This window comes from Pogoniulus pusillus, chromosome 16, assembly GCF_015220805.1.
Source record: "Pogoniulus pusillus isolate bPogPus1 chromosome 16, bPogPus1.pri, whole genome shotgun sequence".
NCBI classification, from domain to species: domain Eukaryota; kingdom Metazoa; phylum Chordata; class Aves; order Piciformes; family Lybiidae; genus Pogoniulus; species Pogoniulus pusillus.
Window position 1 is genome coordinate 19,880,283 of NC_087279.1, and position 17,180 is coordinate 19,897,462.

The window sequence follows — 17,180 nt, forward strand, 5'->3', positions numbered from 1 at the left end:
AAGGCCAGCGCCGGAATGAAACCGAAAGCAACGGCGGCGGCGGCGGGGTGCGAGCAGCGTCGCAGTCTGCGCTGCCCCGGCCCTGTCTCGGCGGCGGTGGGGTCCCTCCTGGGGCACTCCAATCCCCGCCGCCGAGAGAGCCGCGGACCGGCCCAGGTTGCTGCGCCGGAGGCTGCGGGGCCGGAGGTGAGAGGGCAGCGGGCGACTGCCAGTCTCGGGTCCTCGCCCCCCCCTTGGTGGCCGGGCGGCGGGAGGGAGCGGCACCGGGGCTGGGGCTCGGCTGCATTCCCATCCCGCAATTGCGGGCCGCCCCGTCCGGCCCCGTGCCCGGCTCTACTCTGTCCCCGCCGGTGCCCCGGGCTCCCTGCTGTGTCCCCGGTAGGGCTCTGTTCCCGTCCGGTGCCCCGGTGCGGTGCGCCCCGCTGTGGGTGGCTGCTGCCAGCCGGAGCTGCCCCTCCGCGAGCACGGCAGGCCTCTGGGCTCCAGTGCCCCCTGCCCCCCTACCACGCTCCGTGGGACGAGCTGGAGTGGATGGCAGCGGACTCGAGGGCTCAAAGGGGTGCCCTGGGGTTGGAGACCTATGTCCAGCGCCCTGTGCCATCCACTCGGGACCAGTCGGAGCCCCAGCACAGCAGAAGCTCCCGGGAAGCTCCCGGACACCGGCAGTGGGGTCTTTCCCACCACCATGCTGTACCATGCTGCAGTGTGGGGGCATAAGGAATCCGGCACACCGCACAGACAGGCACCCGCAGGTCAGCTCCTGCTGCGCACCACATGGAGCCGCTGGAGTTCCCCACACAGTTTCACTTCCCATTATGGCGGCTGCCCGAGAGCCTCACCGGGGCTGGGGGTGGGGGCAGGCTGTGCTGTGCTGCCAGGCGCAGGTGCTGGGGCGGGTGCCCTCCCTCGGGGCTGGCTCAGGTTTCTGGGCCTTGGCGGGGGCTGTTGGTCTGGCACCAGATGCTCCAACGCCACTGGGGCTTTGCCGAAGTTTCCTTTTGGCTCTGCCGTGCTGCCTTCCCCTTGGCACTGGGCCCATGGCACAACCTCAGCCTGTGCTGGCACCCCGAGCTACAGCCATCACGGCCGCGGCTCCCACACAGCTCCTCCAGCCCAGTGCCTGGTGGTAAGTCAGCCTCTTGTAGCTCACCAGCTGCCTCGGGGTCAGGGTGGCGTGGTGGTGGCCCTTCTGCCTGTCCCTCTTGTGGCGCCGGCGCGGGCAACGGAATCCCAAAAGCAGCTGTCCCCACTGTGTCCAGCTGCCCTGGGGTTTCGTTACCTGCGCTTCTGCCCCCGCCTCAGCCCACATGCCTCCCACCCCGCTGCCTGCTGCAGCCTCCTCTCAGGCCAGGCACTTGGCAAGAGCTGCTTGCCGCACTCTGGGGCTGGAGCAGTGTATGGGAGGCACACTAGGAGGAAGAGGATGTTGGGATGGGGGAATCACCAGTGCTTAGCTTTCCACCTCATCCCCCTGTGCTTACTGCAGGCTCTCAGTAGCCCCACGGTACTGACAGCTAAAAACAGCAGCTTGCTTCCTGGGGACTTGCCAGGGCGAGCATGCTGAGTGGCGGCCACAGCTGTCAGCCACGGCATGGAGGGGGCCACCTGCGCCACAGGTCATGAGATGCTGCACAAGCTTCCTTCTGCTGCTGCCAGTCTGTGACAGGCTCACCCTAGCTCCCTACAGCCCCCCAGTGCTGGCAGGGGTGAGCAGTGCTGAGGCAGGATCCATCGCCCACAGAGAGAGAGAGCTTAGGAATGACACGATCACTCCCGCTGAGCAGGCAGCCAGAGAGCCATCGGGGATGTCGTGTCTGTCCAAAGCTCTTTCGGCACCCTTCGAGAGCCCCCTGTGCTATGGGCTGCTGCTGCTGGGATGGCCTTCCGTGGGCTGCCAGCAGGAGCCTCACAGTGCTCTGGAGATGGATCCAGCCTGGAGCCCATCCTGAGCAGTGACAGACACATGGTCCAAGAATGGTCCCAGACTGTGCTCATGTTTTCCCCTCTGTCTGGGCAGGGCTTGTGGGCAGCTCCTGCCCTGCAGACAGTCAGCAGTTGGTCTGGTGTGAGCAGCAGTTCTCAGATCACCTCTTGGCTGTGAGTGGTGCAGGGAGCACCCCACTGTGGCATGTCCCACCACCACCGGGGGAGACACAGGTCAGCCCCTAACTGGGGCACCTATCCCCACTCCTGCCCCAGGGCTGCAGGTTCACACTGGGAGTGCAGCCTCAGGCCTTCAGAGCTGCTCATGAAGACCCAAAATGGATGCTACATTCCCAGCTCAGGCCATGCTGTCAGGAGCTGCCCTCCCTTGCCCTGGCCTGCGTTGCTCTGCACACAGAAGCCCAGGAGCAGCTGCAAGCAGAGCGAGCCTCCCCCTCGCTTCGCCCAGAGCCTTGTGGGGAACGAAAGAAGGGAAGGGCAAGCAGGAGGTCCCCAGCTCCCTGCTGCTGCAGAGGAGCTTCCTACATACCCGCTTCAACAAGCAGGCCTGGTGGCAGGATGCCAAGCCCTTAGCCAAGTCCCCAGATCAGTGCCTGCTTTGGCTGCAGCCCCAGAGGGCAGCAGTAGCACCCTGCTGCCTGCCCTGCTTAGGCAGCAGTGTGGGCCCCTCCACTCTTTCTAATCCACACTCGAGACACCACTACCGTGGAGAAACACAGCTCTGCATATGTAATTGAGACAACGATGGAACAGTCTGACTGTTTGTATCTCTCTTCTCCTAGGGTGGATGGGTGGGAGACTTTGCTAATGTGCTGAGTGGGAGCGCTGCTCGTTGTACCCATCCTGCCTGCTGGAGCCAGCAGAGCAGCCAAACTGGGGCACCAGGCTTAGAGGAGGGCATGGCAGGGCACACCACCAGAGCTGTGCATTGGCCCTTCACTGCAGAGAGCCCAGCTGTGGTGGCCAACTGTTGCCTTCCAAGTGCTGCTGCTGCTCCTCAACCACTTCATCATTCCCCTAGCCAAGCCCTGTACCCTGGCACGCCTGGCCGTGGCAGTCACTCTGCCCATAGGCAGGGTCTGCCTTATGCCTCTCTGGCTGATCCAAACTCACCACTGTCTGGAGTCGCTACACTCTGAGGGCGCCTCAGCTGCACTCTCTCTTGGGCAGCGCATTTCCTCTGCGGTGCTGGTGTCTGCGTGGGCCTGTCTAACCCTGGCACAGCCTCGGCATCTCCTGTTTCTGTTGGGTGTCTGCGGGTTTGGTTCTGGGCTTCCCAAGCGCCTGGGGCAGGCAGAAGCAGCCCTGAGGAGCGCCCTGCTCTCCGTGCTGGGAAGCCCGTGTTCCCATCCCGCTGGTAGAGGGATCCCCTCCGTGTTCTCTCCAGGAGTCCGGTCGGGCCATGCCGGGGGGAGGCTCTGCTGGGCCCTAAGAGGACCGAGGCCGCTCCGGAGGCCGCTGCGGAGGGCGGCGTGGCAGTGCGGAGTACACTGCCTCCCGCTGCCCCCGGGCCCGGCCGCGCTCCTCACGGCGCCTGCCCGGCCGTCCCCGGTTGTCCCCCGCTCCGCACGGCGGCCCGGGGCGGCCGCACCCAACGTGACGGAGCGGGGCGGGCTCGCAGCGCGGCGGAGTCAGTTCCGGCCGGCAGAGCGGAGGAGGCCGCGGGGCTGCCATGGAGACGGGCGGGGGTCGGCCCGGCCTAGCGGCCACGCTGCGGGCGCTGAACGCGGCGCTGGGGCCGCCGGCGGCGCTCTGGATGAAGGAGAGCGGAGCCCGCAACCTGCGGCATCGGGATTTCCTGGCGCCGCGGGCCGCGCTCGGCGCAGCCTTCCCCGGCGGGCAGGTACGCGGCGGCGGCGCGGGCGGGCGGCGGCCGGGCCGGTGCCGGGCCCCGTGCGGGCCGGTGACCGATTCCCCCCTCGCCTTCCAGGTGCCCCCCGGCGTTGTGGCGGGCCTGGCGTCGTTGGGCGGCCCGGGGGTGCTGGCGGTGCGGGGCTGCCAGGAGACGCCCGCGGGGTTGGCGGTACAGGTGCGGCGCCCCGAGGCTTTCCGGCGGCTGCTGAGCCTTCCGCCCGGCCCAGCCCCCGCGGCAGGGGCGAAGCAGGGACGGGTCGTGCTGCACTGCCCGGCGCTGCGCTGCCCCGCCGCCCTGCGGCCCCGCCACCTCCGCCCTCTGCTGCTGGCCGACCACCTGGCGCAGCTTCTGCGTGCCCAGGGGTGAGTGTCTCAGCCTCCCACCTGCCGTCCCACCGCTCGCTCCCATGCTGCCGGCACCCACCTCTCTCGCCCTCGCAGGGTCAGCGTCTGCCTGGTCCCTGCGCTTGCTAAGGAGGGGAGCCAGGAGCTCTTGCAGCAGCTCCGCATCGACTGGCCGCCCAGCTCTGACTGTTTGGCCCTCCCTGACATCGTCGTGGCCTTGAAACAAGCGCTGGGCAAGTCGCCCTATGCCACAGGTTGTGATGAGGGGCCAGGGAAAGCTGCACTGCCTGAGGATGTCATCTGTAAAGTGCACTTGAAGAACTTTGTGGAGGAGCAGTGCTTGGTGGGCTACGACCCCAATCTAGATGTCTTGCTTGGTGAGCCTTACGTGTACAGCAGCTCTAGTGTGACAGGCTGTGGATGGGGTGCACAGCTGCAATTAGGACTGGTTCCCTTTTTTAGTCAAATTGTTTTCTTAGTTGTCATCTTACTCCCATTGAGTCTGGTTTAAGCCAGAAATGCAGACAGCCTGGGGTATACCACCAAATGGTGCAGGATGGCAGCAGGGTTGAGGACCCATGTGCCACATTCTGAGTATTCTTTATCCTTTTAGTGACAGAGGAGAAGCTGTGGTCCCTGGCTGAGCTGCAGCAAGCTGTTCTGCAGTGCACAGTGAGTTACCCTATGGTACTGCCTGCCTCTTGCTTTCCAGACATTGTTCCTTTCTGTCATGCATTTGAGGTCCCTGCTGTGCTTTGCTGCAGGCTGGAGACCAGGGAAGCTGCTGCAGCATTGTGCATGTGGTGAACTGTGAGGAGGAATTCCAGCAGCAACAGCTGGATCTGCTGTGGAGGATTTTGGATCCAAGAACCCACACAGCTTTGCAGGTGAGGAACCTCTCATCTTTTTCACTGTGAACCCCAGCATCTTTGCACTGTGTTAGTCTCCTTCAATCACCACAGCAAATGCCCAGCCTTGCCCCTTTGTGAGGCTTCCCTTTCCCTTGGCTACTTCTCCAACCTCTTGCCCAGGTGACAGAGCAGCCTCTCTGCCCTTGGGCTTTCTGTGCTGTCTGTAGCCTGGTTCCCCTGCACAGTGTTTTGGTGGAGCTTATCAGCCTTTGACTCCAACCTCAGCTGCTTCTCTCTTTCAGAAACACCTTATCTGTGGGCCAGTGAAGGTGACAAACCCCTCATCACCCATCAGGGCAGATCAATACTTCCAGTAAGTTGGTGTGTAGTAAGGGGCCTGCTGTGCTGTTCACCTAACAAGGCTCCCTGTACTCTGCCCAACCCTGTGGGCACCCAGGCAGCCGCACTGCAGTGCTGAGCAAGCTGATGGTGGCAAATTGAAAGTGTTATGCAGTCCCTCCAGTATGCTTTTCTGTGGCCTAGGGGCTGTTTCAAGAGGACTGGAGGTGCAGAACAGAGGCCACGGGGCCCTCAACAGCCTTTTGTGCTGTGCTGCTGGGAGAGGCAGCAGCAGGAGCCAGGTGTCATAGCAATGCAGGGTGGTACCTCCCTGCCTTCACATGTTAGTGGAGAGCCCTGGCATTAAGGTTGTCCTTTCTGAGTGAAAAGGGAGAGCTTGTTGCTGGTACAGTGGGTTCCTCACAGCCTGCTCCAGGCAGTGGCACAAAGGGCTGGCCATGATACAGCTGTCCCTGCCCGTTTCTGAGGTTTTGTACTGGTTTTGCTTGGCTGGGTTGCAGCTGGGGTGTCCCAAGCAGCCCAAAGGATGGGGGAGCCCTGAGGTACATTTTGAGAATGGCTCAGCCCAGAGCTGGTGACTGGGGGGGTCTGTGTTCCTCCCAGGCTCCGAAAGCGCCAGATGTATGAAGCTTCTGTGATGAAGTACGGGGAGCTTGCACAAGGTGAGGGTTTGCACTGTGGCTCCAAGCATGGATGTTGCTACATGTCCATTTCCATTGCTCCCATGACACTCCCTCATCTCCGAGTCTGCAGTGGGGCTTTCCCCTCTGCAGTGGAGCCAGTTCTGACCTTGCTTGGAGAAAGGTGTCTAAGTGTGGGGCACCAGCAAAGAGCAGGACCCGCAGAGGGGGCAAGGGTTGGGAAATTGTGGCCCTCAACTTTTGCTGGAGCATCCTGGCCCTGAGAGGCGTTCTATCCTGAGCACGGGGGATGGCAGTACATGGGAATGGAGCAAACTGTCATGCCACCTGCAATCTCCACAGATGAGGCCTGGACTGAGGTGATTGATACCCTTACAGTGGCTGCCATCAGGTTTGAGATGCTGAGCACCGCTCACCGGAGTCAGGTAGGATGGTGGTTTGCACAGTGCTGAGGCAGGCAACCCATGGGAATGGTGGAGCAGCTATGTGCTGAGCAGCATGGCCTGCATCTCCTCCCTGCCCCCAGATAACCCTGGATCTGGAGGACAGCAGCATCTCCACCAAGGGAACCAAGAGTGGTGCCTTCGTGATGTACAACTGTGCCCGGCTGGCCACGCTCTTTGGCACCTACCAGCAGGCTGTGGAGCGTGGTGAGCACCAGGCCTATGCCCCTCTTCTAACAGAACACTCCTGGACTGTTCCTCATGCCTGGAGCCACAGGGGCTTCTCTGGGCACAACAGCAATCTCTGCCTCCTTTCCAGGCACATACCCACCTCTACCACCAGCATCAGAACTGAAATATTCCTGCCTCCGTGAAGAGGTGTGTGCTGAGGAGTGCAGGGAGCTGCATGCTCTCAGCTCTGCTGATGGATGCTGCTGGCCCAGAAGGATGCAGAGCCCTCCACCACATGTATTATTTTTACAGGGCGAATGGCTCCTGCTCTTCAACTATCTTCTGCCCTTCCCTGAAGTCCTGCAGCAGGCAGCCGAGCTGCCAGCACCCACCAAGGGGATCCGGATCACAGCCAGCACAGAGACAGTAAGTGCCACGTGCCGTAGCACCCAGTAGTCCTAGCCCAAGGCAGTGCTCCATGGTGGCAGAGTGCTACCTGCTGGCAAATGACATGGGGGCAGTGATGAGGAGAAAGCAATATTCCTGGGGCTGCTCCTGCTCTGCTTGGAGCGGACACGGCCCAAGACCAGCCATACCCTGCTGTGCCAGCAGCTTACCTGTTTTGCAGGTGTGCAAGTTCCTGATCCAGCTCAGCATGGATTTCAGCTCCTACTACAACCGGGTCCATGTCCTGGGGGTGAGTTGGATGTTCCCCCCACTGTGGGGCAGTTGTGGGGGGAACAGGTTTCAGGGTACTAGCAGTGTGATGCAGCTCCTCAAGGATGTGTACACAGGGTACAAAAGCAGCAATGTCTCTAGGGACAGCCTATTATAAGCACCAGTCCCTAGTTGTTCTCTTTCTCTCCTCAGGAGCCATTCCCTCACCTCTTTGACCAGATGTTTGCCCGCCTCCAGCTGCTGGGAGCAGTGAGGGACATGTTCCACAGCGCACTGGCAACTTTGCACCTCCCTCCTCTCAGCCAGATCTGATCCACCGTTTAAGTGTGCCACAGTGTGACAGGCACCAGGACAGTGCTCTGCAACGGGAAGGACAGGGCACATCTTCCAAGCAGGAAGTCAGGGCATGCCTCAACTCCACCCAGGTGCTTCCCCTCCCACTGCAGCCTCAGGCTGCACCCCATAGCTGTGCCCAGCATGGGAGAGGGGTGTGCCTACCCCATCCATGTCAGAAGGGAGGACGCCTGTGAGCCAAGCTGGGGAACATCAGGGAAGACAGAACCAGGAACTGGTCACCACAAACCTTGCTTCCCTCAAAACCATTTATTGAAGATTGCTCCGTGCTGGCAGGGAGCTCCTGAGGCTTGGGCCTCCTGTGGGCCCCTGGGCCAGGCCTCAGTACTGAGGTCCAATATACGTGTTGCTGGACAAATGCTGTGTGTGTCTGACCCCAGTAGAGCACCTCAACCCACATGGAACCAGGGCCACGTTGTCCTTCCTGTGCTCTAATTGTGTTGGGCCATGCTGCTGTGGAGGAACAACACACCTTAAGGCAGCACTGATGGGGGTTGGCATAGCACAAGTGAGCTGCTTGCCCCTTGTCCTAGAAGATATTGCCATGGAGAATCTGTGTTGCTGCTCATTTCAGCCCCAACCTCAGCACTGCAGGGTCACGGTTGACACAGGACCCTGTCCCTAGGCAGATGAGGCTGCATCTTGCAACAGGCCACACCAGTACCTAACTGATCTTGGATTCCTGCTGCCCTTGAGCTCCTAGAGCTGGAGCATGGTGTTCTGTGCCCACCTTAGCAGATTCCTCTTGAGACCAGGGCTGAAAAGCCTGACCCAGATTCAGTACTTCAAAGAGGAGGAACTGCTGAGAATTGTGACCAGGTGACTCTTACTTCTCCTTTACTGCCTGGGAAGCTGCAGACTTGCCCTGGAGGGGTCACATCCACCCTCTTCCCCAAGACCACCAGCCTGGAGCATCCTAGCCTTGCCTGTGCTGTCTCCAAAGGAGCTAAGCACACCCATACCCTCACAAGGGGACACTCCAGCACGCAGGCTGGGACAGAAGCTGCAGTAAGGGGTAGAGCACAAATGCAGGGTGCCCTCTCCAGGCAGGAAGGGAGCAGTGTGCTGCACAGCTGCCCTGTTACTGGGGCGCCTCTGATTGAGGGGCAGGGGGGGCCAAGCCATGCAGCACCTCCAGGCCCCGCCCGCAGAGCACGCAGTAGTACCGCAGCTCCCCAGTCGCCTCTGTCACCTCCCAGCAGTCCAGCTCAGCCAGGTCGGGAACATGGAAGAAGGTGGTGCTGAGCACCTCCAGCCTGCCCGCAGCCCGGTGCCACAGCGTCAGGCGCTGGTCCACCGAGGCAGAGAGCAACAGGTGAGGCCGCAGCACCCGGACCCCTGTCACATGGGCCGCATGGGCACAGGGCCTGGCCACCCGCTCCAGGATGCGCAGACAGGTCTCTGCTGCGGCCCTGCCCACGGTCACCTCCAGCAGACAGGTGTGGATGGAACCATCGTCACTGCCACTGGCCACCAGGTATTGTCCCTCTGGCATCTCATGGATGTGGAGGCTGTTCACACCGCAGCTGTGGGCCATGACAGTGAGGAGTGGGCTGCCTAGGGCTGCGAAAACAGGCTTTGTCAGGAGAGTGGTGGTCACTCTGGAGCATAGGAGCTACCAGCGTGGCCTCCCTTGCAGGCAGAGCAGAGCCAGTGGCAGCTGCACCTACCCAGGGGCTGCATCTCTCCTTCAGCTTGGTGCAGAGCATCTGCTGCCTTTGTGATGGGGCCAGTGATGTCCCAGAAGGCAATACTGCCATCAGTGGCTGCGCTGCACAGCAGCTGTCTCCTAGAAGGGAGGTGCTGAGGAAGCCTCCGGCTGCAGCCCTGTGGCAGGCAGCCCTGAAGGCCCCCACCAAGATCTAAGGAAGTGGCAGAGCAGCCCCTGCAGCCTGTTTTCTCCCTTCCCCCCACCCACTGCCATCGCTGCAAAGAGGAATGTTTCTCCCTAGAGCCCCATCACCTTCAGCACAGCAGTGGAGGCTCACCTCTCCCCTCCTGCCCTTGTGTACAGGAATGCCTCCACCTTCAGCACACAGCGCTGGTGGTGAAATGATTCTGCCACCAGCAGCAGCTTCTGGGTGGCCTCCAGCAGCCCGAAGACCCTGTGAAGGAGGGGAGGGCAGTCAGCTGTGGAAGGGGCTCCTGACACCTTTGCTGTCCTCAGCTCAGAGACAGCTATGCCCACAGTAGCAGCCTTCCTTATAGAGCCTGCTCTGCTCCTATCGCCACCTCCAGCTCCCTTCTCCCTGCCAGGCCACTCAACTGCTCCTCACCGGACTGATCCATCACTGCAGGCAGTAGCTAGGAACTTCCACGCTGTTGGCAGCTGCTTGGTGCTGGTTCCAGGCACAACTGAGAGGGACATGTACCTGCAGCAAACACACGATGCTCACCAATGATGGGTGACACCTGCAGCCCTAGGGAGGCAAGTGGCCCAGTCAAGCAACTGGAGCTCTTGCAGGAGGTACAAGGAAAGACTGAGTCTTTCCCTAACCTGGAAAGCCTCTCAAGGCCCAGCCACTGGACACTAGCCACCAAGGATATACCAGTTCCTCCTGTCTTAGCTCAGCTTGCAGCCACACAAAGTGGGTATCCCAGTGAAGGCCAGCACAATTCCAATCACCCTCCCAGTCCATGGTCACTGCTAACCCTGCCCTGGGCAGTCCCAGAGTATCACCTTGTCTCTGGGTCCATCTTGACGAGCTTGTGCCTGTTCTTCTTCCGCTCCCAGTGCTCATCCAGCCTGTGGGAAGCCACATGGATAACGCTGCAGGTCACAGCACTCTCCGAGGCTGGGTCACCGGCACACAGCAGTCGGTAGCACTCGATCTGCGCCCGGCCACCCGCAGAGAAGAGCAGCGCAGACAAGCCCTTGCCACTGAAACCTTCATCGTCAGGTCCTGCAGGGCGGGCCAGTGCCAGAGCCCTCACACTGGAGATGTGGTCACTCAGCCAGGTGAGGGGCATGGCTGCCCGGGAGTGCTCACTCAGCACCAGGATGCAGGCTGTGGTATCCTCGCTGCCAGTGATGAAGACATTAGCGGTGGTGTGGCCTGGCACCTCCAGTGTCCCCAGGCGTCGCACACAGGTGATCTCTCGTCCATGCAGGGATGCCAGGAGCACCTGCTGCTCACGAGGCTTGGCCTCACAGTGGTACAGCATCACATCCCCACACTTGATGAAGGCAAAGGCCTCAGCCGAGGAGTTGCTCCAGTAGCTCCAGGAGCGGTGCCCTCCACCACAGGGGATGCAGTGGAGGTTCTCACCAGTCCTGCTGCTCCACACCACAAAGTTATTAGCGTGAAAGCCCAGCACAAGCAGGTCCCCGTCCTTGGTGAATCGCAGCTCCTCGATCCACTGCAGCCCTTTGCAGGGTCTGTGCTTGCGCATGACTTGCAGTTGCCCGGCCTGCAGGCGGAGCTGACGGTAGACACCGTCCCTGCCGGTGCTGTAAATGTAGCCCCCGTGACAGGTCACCGAGGCAACGCCTGTCTTCCCGTGGAGCCCGAAGAGCACAGACACAGGGACCTCGAGCGGCAGACGCCTTTTGTGCAACAAGCAAGAGGGCTCCCACTTGCTGCCCGAGCCCGCGTTGACTGACTCGATGCTGCCATTGGCGATGCTGGTGCTGTCCACAGCCCCGCCTGGGGAGCTGTTGCAAGGGAAAAGGAGAAGGGAGCCCCGGCGGTCCCCGCAGACCAGCAACCCACCCTGGGGCAGGAAAGTCGCACAGGTGTGCCAGCGCTGCTTGCAAGGGGGCAGCAGGTACCTACCCATGAGCCGCACTGTGGGTGCCTGCCCAGGACGGTGGACAACATCCATCCAGAGCATTTCCCCGTCGGGCCCGGAGGCCACGAGGGCAGTGGTGTCGGGGGTCTGCCCGGGACGGGGAACCCAGCCCAGTCCGCGCACGCCTCCCTCAAACAGCCTTAGCACAGCAGAGTCCACGGGGCGGCCCAGGGCGAAGAGAACGAGCCGCCCGTCGCCGCCGCCCAGGGCACAGAGCGCCTCATCCCTGCCGGGCAGGGGGATGGCCGCCAGGGCTGCGCGGGGCCCGCCGGCGGCGAGGGACGGCACCGGCACCCAGCGCTTTGCCGCCGCCTCGTAGGCCGCCAGCTCGCCCGCCTCGTCCAGTACCAGCACCCGCCGCGGCCCCACCAGCAGCACGGCCCGTGGTCGCCCTGAGGCCCCCAGCGCCGCCGTCACCGGGGCTGCCTGCTGAGGCCGCCACAGCCGGACACCTCCGTCGTCGCCGCCCGTGGCGAGGCATCCGCCAGCGGGACGCACGGCGAGGGCGCGGAGGGCTCCGCCGTGCCCTCGCCGTGCCCGCCTGATGCCGCCGCAGCCGTCCCACTCCAGGCAGACGCCGTCTTCCCCGACACTGACCGGGCGCGAACCCTGCAGCGCCACAGCGGCCACCCGCGCCCCGTGCCCGTAGCACACTAGCAAGCAGGAGGCCTCCCCGCCCTCATCCCCGCGGCCCAGCTCGCCCACGGCCCACAGCCGCACACTGCGGTCTTCGGAAGCGGAGACGAGCAGTCCCCGCGGTGCCGCGTAGCAGAGCGCCAACACCGCGCCCCGGTGCCCCTGAAGCCGCCGCCGCGGGGCCGCCGCCTCCGCCGCCCGCCAGATCACCACGACTCCCATCGCCGTGCCGGCCGCCAGCACCAGCCGCGTCCAACTCGTTCCCGCCAGCACGGCGCAGCGCAATGCCCCGGCACCGGTGCAGCTTGTCCGCTGCAACCAGCTCCCACCGCTCCGCCACTCGTAGAGCCCCACGGTCCCACCGCCCAGCACCAGCGCTAGCCGCCCGCCTGCCGCCCACCGAGCCTCCCACACCCGCGCCCCCAGCTCCCGTGCCGCCCCGCCGCCGCACACCGCCAGTCGCTCCCCGCCGCCCGGCCCGACTCGCCGCACTGCCAGCACCGCTAGGCAGCGGCCGCCGAAGGCCGCCACTCGCACTGCCGCCCCGCCGCCGGGCTCGGCTCGCAGCCCCTGCACGCTGGCCTCACACAGCACACTCCGCCGGCCTGCCGCCGCCGCCGGCCCGCCGCCGCTCAGCCGGAACGCCACCACCTCCGGGCCTGTGCCTGCGGGACATGGCATCAGCCACCACTGCCACCGACCCCGGGCCCAGCCCCGTCCCGTCCCGCTGCTCACCCGCCAGCAGCACGTCCCCGGCGAACTCCAGCGCCGTTACCGGCGCCACCAGCGCCGCCGCCTCCATGTTGCGCCGCCGGCCCCGCCCCTCAGCACGCGGACACGCTCCCGTCTCTCACGCTTTATTCGCGCGCGACGCGACGCGCCCCGCCCGGCGCGGGAAGAGGCCACGTGCGCGCCGCCGCCCCCGGCCCTACAGCTCCAGGTGCGCCCTGCTGTAGGCTTTGTCCACCGACCACTCGCCGCCGGCCTCGGCCCCCGCGACGCGCTCCATCTCCTGCTGAAACTGCAGCTGCCGCCGGCGGTTGGGGTCCACGTTGATCCAGTTGTTGGCAATCCACTTGGTGCCTTGGGTAACCAGGCAGCCCCCGTGCAGGGCAAAGTCGTCCAGCTCCCCCACCCAGCCTGCGGAGAAAAGCCCTGTGAGGAGGTGGCAAGGGAGTGCTGCAGCACCTTCAGCTACAGACAGGTGGTGTAGGGAAGCATGGCCAGCAAACACCGACAGCAACGTTCCTGCGTGCAGCACCTGCCTGGATTTTAGCCCAGATACAAGTCACAGGAGATGGTTTCTTCTAGAGCCTCTCCATCTTGGTGCAACCCTACTCTAGCACCCATGAGAGGCTCACCAGGGCAGGCTCCCAAAATGCAAAAATTCTTTGCCTCCATGTCTCCACTCAGCTCAAGCTCTTGTACTCTGTGCCACGGCTGTTTTCCCCAACTCTTCACAAAATGGGTGGCTGGTATGGAAGAGATGGGTGTTGGCCACTACAAGACCCATGGAAGTAACAGATGCTCTTGGCTATGTTCGGAGATGGCATTTCAGAAGTTCTAAATGACCCTCTCTTTACAGAGGTCCCATGTTTTGTTTCTGTGGCAGACTTGCATTAGCCACCACCTTCCATTTAGGAACAGTTTGCTTGTGAAAACACAACAAGGCTCTTACAGGAAAGTGATATTATCAGGGCTTGCTCCTACAAGTCTTGGTATTACCATCCAACAGCCCAAATGCTAGTCTTGTGACCTCTTCTGTGGGTTTTCTAGAGATGGAAACATGGGCTGCTCCCAGGGGACCCAAGATGCTATACTCCTTCTTTCCATCATTGCTCAAAATCTGCCATCAAAATACTCTGGCACCATACACCAGCAGCCTGGAAGACTCATTTCAACCCCCAACCCTGGCTGTCAGGGAAAACCATGCTGTGCTTCATGAGAAAAACAGCCTCAGGGATACATATCATCAGGCTGTGGCTGAGCTATAAAGCAGAAGTGGGCCCCAAGCACGGCAGAGCCTTGCACAGGGCAGACCATGCCTCCCTGGGCTGCAGAGCTGATGGCTGTTCCTTTGTCTGCCACCTCTCCTCCCCATCCCTTTAGGCAACACCACATCAGTGAAACATTCTGAATTGCAGACCAAGTTCAGCAGGAGTTTCAGCTCGCACAGCAGGATAGGAGGCAGCTTGCAATGGCTAGTGCAGCCAAGGTCTTTGTTTGCTAGCTAGTCCTGTCCCCCAAAGACATTAGAAGCCACTGACCTACTGCCTGTAAACAAAAGCCTTTCAGAGCCAGGAAGCTCCTACCCAGCTGGTGACAAGCAGGCTCTGCAGTTCCCACTAGCAGGCAGCTACCACCCTTTGGCTCTCAGCCACTGCAGGAAAGCGGTCGTTACCTCCTGCAGTCCTACTCCTCCCATACCTTCTCCGTCTGACAGGTAGTTGTACCAGAAGACAGCTGTGCCTTGCTGAGGTTTCACTCGCAAATTGCCCTTGTCGCAGTTTTTCCGAGTGTCTCGCAGGTCAATGTCGTTCTGGATCAAAGACTAGCAAGAAACCACAGAGGTGGTGTCACAAATGGGGCTGGAACAAAGTGCCCACCCTGGGCTGGCTCTGCTGCAGCCATCATTTTGCCCTCGGCTTGAACACTTCACATAGCTTAAAGCTTATACTGGCAGGAGAGAGCTTTCACAACCCACCCGCTGAAGCCAGTTTCAGTCCCCTGAAGGTCTGTAACCTGTTTCTCAGCAGCCACCCATTCCTTAACACACTGTGTGACAGAAACACAACACACCTGCCACGATTTAGCTGAGGAGTCCTGCCCAGACAGAAGTGAGCAGGACCTCTGTTACGGCAGCAAGGCCAACAGACCCACCCCTCACACCTCTGCATGGGAAGAGCTGCAGCTCTCAAAATCCCACACCTCTTCCCTTGGCTTCATGGGGAAAAGATCACGAGCAGACCACCGCTTCCCCATGCTCTAGCTACAAAGACTGGACATTATTTCTCCAGCATCATGTAGTTGACTCCTTCTGCACAGCAAATAAATGCATTCCAAGAAGGACTCAAAATCCCCAGGGGTAACACGTAGGCGAGATTCATTTACCATCTCTTCATATGTCCTGTTGTCAGCTATAGGAAAGACCGTTTCACCTCCCCCAGTCACATTGTTCAGGTAGAACAGCACTGTCACATACCTGCAAGACAGGAGTGGCTTTCAGGGGACACAACTGGAACAGTAGGAGATGTACAGGGGCTGTCTGTACCCTGCTCCTCCACCATACATACAGCAGATCCTCCAAGACATCACAAGATACATGATTTACATCATCAGTTTTTCTCCAAGGACAAGGATACAGCAAAGAAAATCCCCACCCACAACACTGAGGGTGCATCTCTAGCCTCCGGTGGGGATGGCCCAGCAGCTCTGCAGAAACACTCTGCCCCTTTCATGTGGGCACCCAAGAGTGGCCCACCTTCTCCTTCAAACTTGTCCATCCCAGCAATCTCCAGAGCTGGCCCTGAGCACTGAGCCTCACAGGAGGTGAGGTGAAACAGCTCTCCACACCTCTTCTCTAACACATTCCAGACAGTGCCAAGGCAGACCTTACCGGCAGGAGGTCTCAAAGGGAGCACTTTCATTGGCGACCAGCTTCGTGTGGCTGCAGGCAGTCTCGGGGAAGACAGGGCCACTGTCCATGTGGGCGTGGTAGTGCCCTCCTTGGTCATACCGCACAACCTGGAGGGGCTCGCTGTGCTCCACAATCTCAGGGGGCAAGCGAGTCAGACGCATTACCCTGAGGAAGAGGAGAATGGAGCAGGTGAGGGGCATGCACCATCGCCCTGGCCAGACACTACTCCCGAGCAGTTAATAAATCCAGAGAGAGACAGCCCCCTTCCCCAAGAGACCGGAGAGACAGATGGGCTGCAGCAAGCATGCCAAGAGAGAACTAGGTCCTTACAGACCTGTTGGACCATCGGCATCGCTCACAAAGTCCTCGTCAAGGTTAATTAAAACAACTCAAAACCGAAGGGTGCATCTCCAGCAGGACTGCTCTCGGGAAGACTCTGCTTGCTCAGCAAGATCCTTTGTGTGTGTGTCCCTGGAGCCTTCATGTGCCATCTCATCGCTTCTCTGGACTCCTGCTCACCACCTACAGACCTCGGGGACAGGGCAAAGCACAGGGCCCCTGCTGAGAGGGAATGAGAGACTAACTCTAGGAATGTTCTTGTCACCTAACTCACCTTTCCCTGTTGCTTTTTCAGCAGCCTCTCCCCAGGGCAGAGGGGCACTGGAAGTGATCAAGGAGACCGGAGCCCTCCTGCTCTGGGATTTTTCCACTGCTACATCTGAGATCATCCCCAAGGCAAGCAGGTACGTCTTGAGACCTGCCAAAGAACACTCAGAGCTCTGAGAACCTGGACCAGTGAAGCCCTCGGGGCAGGTGCAAGAGGAATGACGAAGCCCCTCCAGGCACCACATGGTCCCAGGGAGGACTGTCGGCCTCCTTCAGCGCCGTCTTCACATCCGCGTAATAGCGGCCAAATGAAGAGCGTAAAAGCAGTATGCTGATGCCTGCGTGTGCTGGCTAACTGGCACGGAGAAGGTGGCAGCCACAGTCTGCTCTAATCAAGCCAATATGTGACCCCATTCTCCCGCTGGAATGCACTGAAGAAAAGGAGTGGCCAACAGCCGTTTTCAAGCCTCAGGACAGATTTTACCCACCCATGTTCTGAGTGAGGACCAGCACTGCAAGAAGAGAGTTTCCAGCTAATTATCTGAAACTCACCACAGCTAAGTGATTTGGCCTGCATGCTGGGTTTCAGCACTTCCCAGTAACAAAGCTGAGACGAAGGGAAGGCTAAGAGTTCTCCCATCTGCTGTGAGCTGCTCTGTGGTACATGTGCTTGGAGGATTAAACTAAGCTGGCTTACTTGAGGTGAAGTTGTGCTTGTTAAAAAGTCAGCTCAGAACAGCTAAGACAGATTTCACTGAAATGCATGAGTAACTACAGCAAATGACAGTAACTGCTGGCACCCAGACAGCATTGGAAACGGGCAGTTTCTCCCAGTAAGCTCATTTACTAATTAGAATGAATTACTTCA

At 60.8% G+C, this 17,180-nt stretch overlaps 3 protein-coding genes across 5 annotated transcripts in view; 1 reads left to right on the plus strand and 2 right to left on the minus strand.

Moving 5' to 3' along the window:
- On the plus strand, positions 1-7,999 carry DALRD3 (DALR anticodon binding domain containing 3). 2 transcript variants are annotated; one of them, XM_064156924.1, is made up of 13 exons: positions 1-186; positions 3,875-4,161; positions 4,240-4,520; positions 4,757-4,815; positions 4,908-5,030; positions 5,297-5,367; positions 5,958-6,016; positions 6,338-6,420; positions 6,522-6,645; positions 6,758-6,816; positions 6,922-7,035; positions 7,238-7,306; positions 7,480-7,999. In XM_064156924.1, exons 1-13 carry the CDS (start codon positions 16-18, stop codon positions 7,597-7,599), a joined length of 1,620 nt encoding a protein of 539 aa, XP_064012994.1. In that variant the 5' UTR covers positions 1-15; the 3' UTR covers positions 7,600-7,999. The 2 variants fall into 2 exon arrangements, with proteins under 2 accessions (XP_064012994.1, XP_064012993.1); XM_064156923.1 differs by lacking the exon at positions 1-186 and adding an exon at positions 3,559-3,787.
- Positions 7,872-12,871, minus strand: WDR6 (WD repeat domain 6). Its single transcript, XM_064156026.1, has 6 exons — positions 12,805-12,871; positions 10,322-12,734; positions 9,918-10,013; positions 9,630-9,746; positions 9,312-9,430; positions 7,872-9,204 (listed from the first exon to the last, which is right to left on the minus strand). Exons 1-6 carry the CDS (start codon positions 12,869-12,871, stop codon positions 8,723-8,725), a joined length of 3,294 nt encoding a protein of 1,097 aa, XP_064012096.1. The 3' UTR covers positions 7,872-8,722.
- P4HTM (prolyl 4-hydroxylase, transmembrane) overlaps positions 12,594-17,180 on the minus strand; it is a 19,191-nt gene continuing 14,604 nt past the window's right edge. Inside the window, exons 6-10 of one of the 2 annotated variants that reach the window (XR_010305248.1) lie at positions 15,686-15,871; positions 15,181-15,271; positions 14,497-14,620; positions 12,805-13,209; positions 12,594-12,734 (exon numbers count right to left, since the gene is read on the minus strand). Coding sequence is in view for 1 of the 2 variants with exons in the window: in XM_064156926.1 (XP_064012996.1) it covers positions 12,998-13,209; positions 14,497-14,620; positions 15,181-15,271; positions 15,686-15,871 (613 nt within the window). In the remaining variant the exon portion in view is untranslated. Of the gene's footprint in view, positions 12,735-12,777; positions 13,210-14,496; positions 14,621-15,180; positions 15,272-15,685; positions 15,872-17,180 lie in introns of those variants that run through there. The other variant, XM_064156926.1, reaches the window with a different exon arrangement.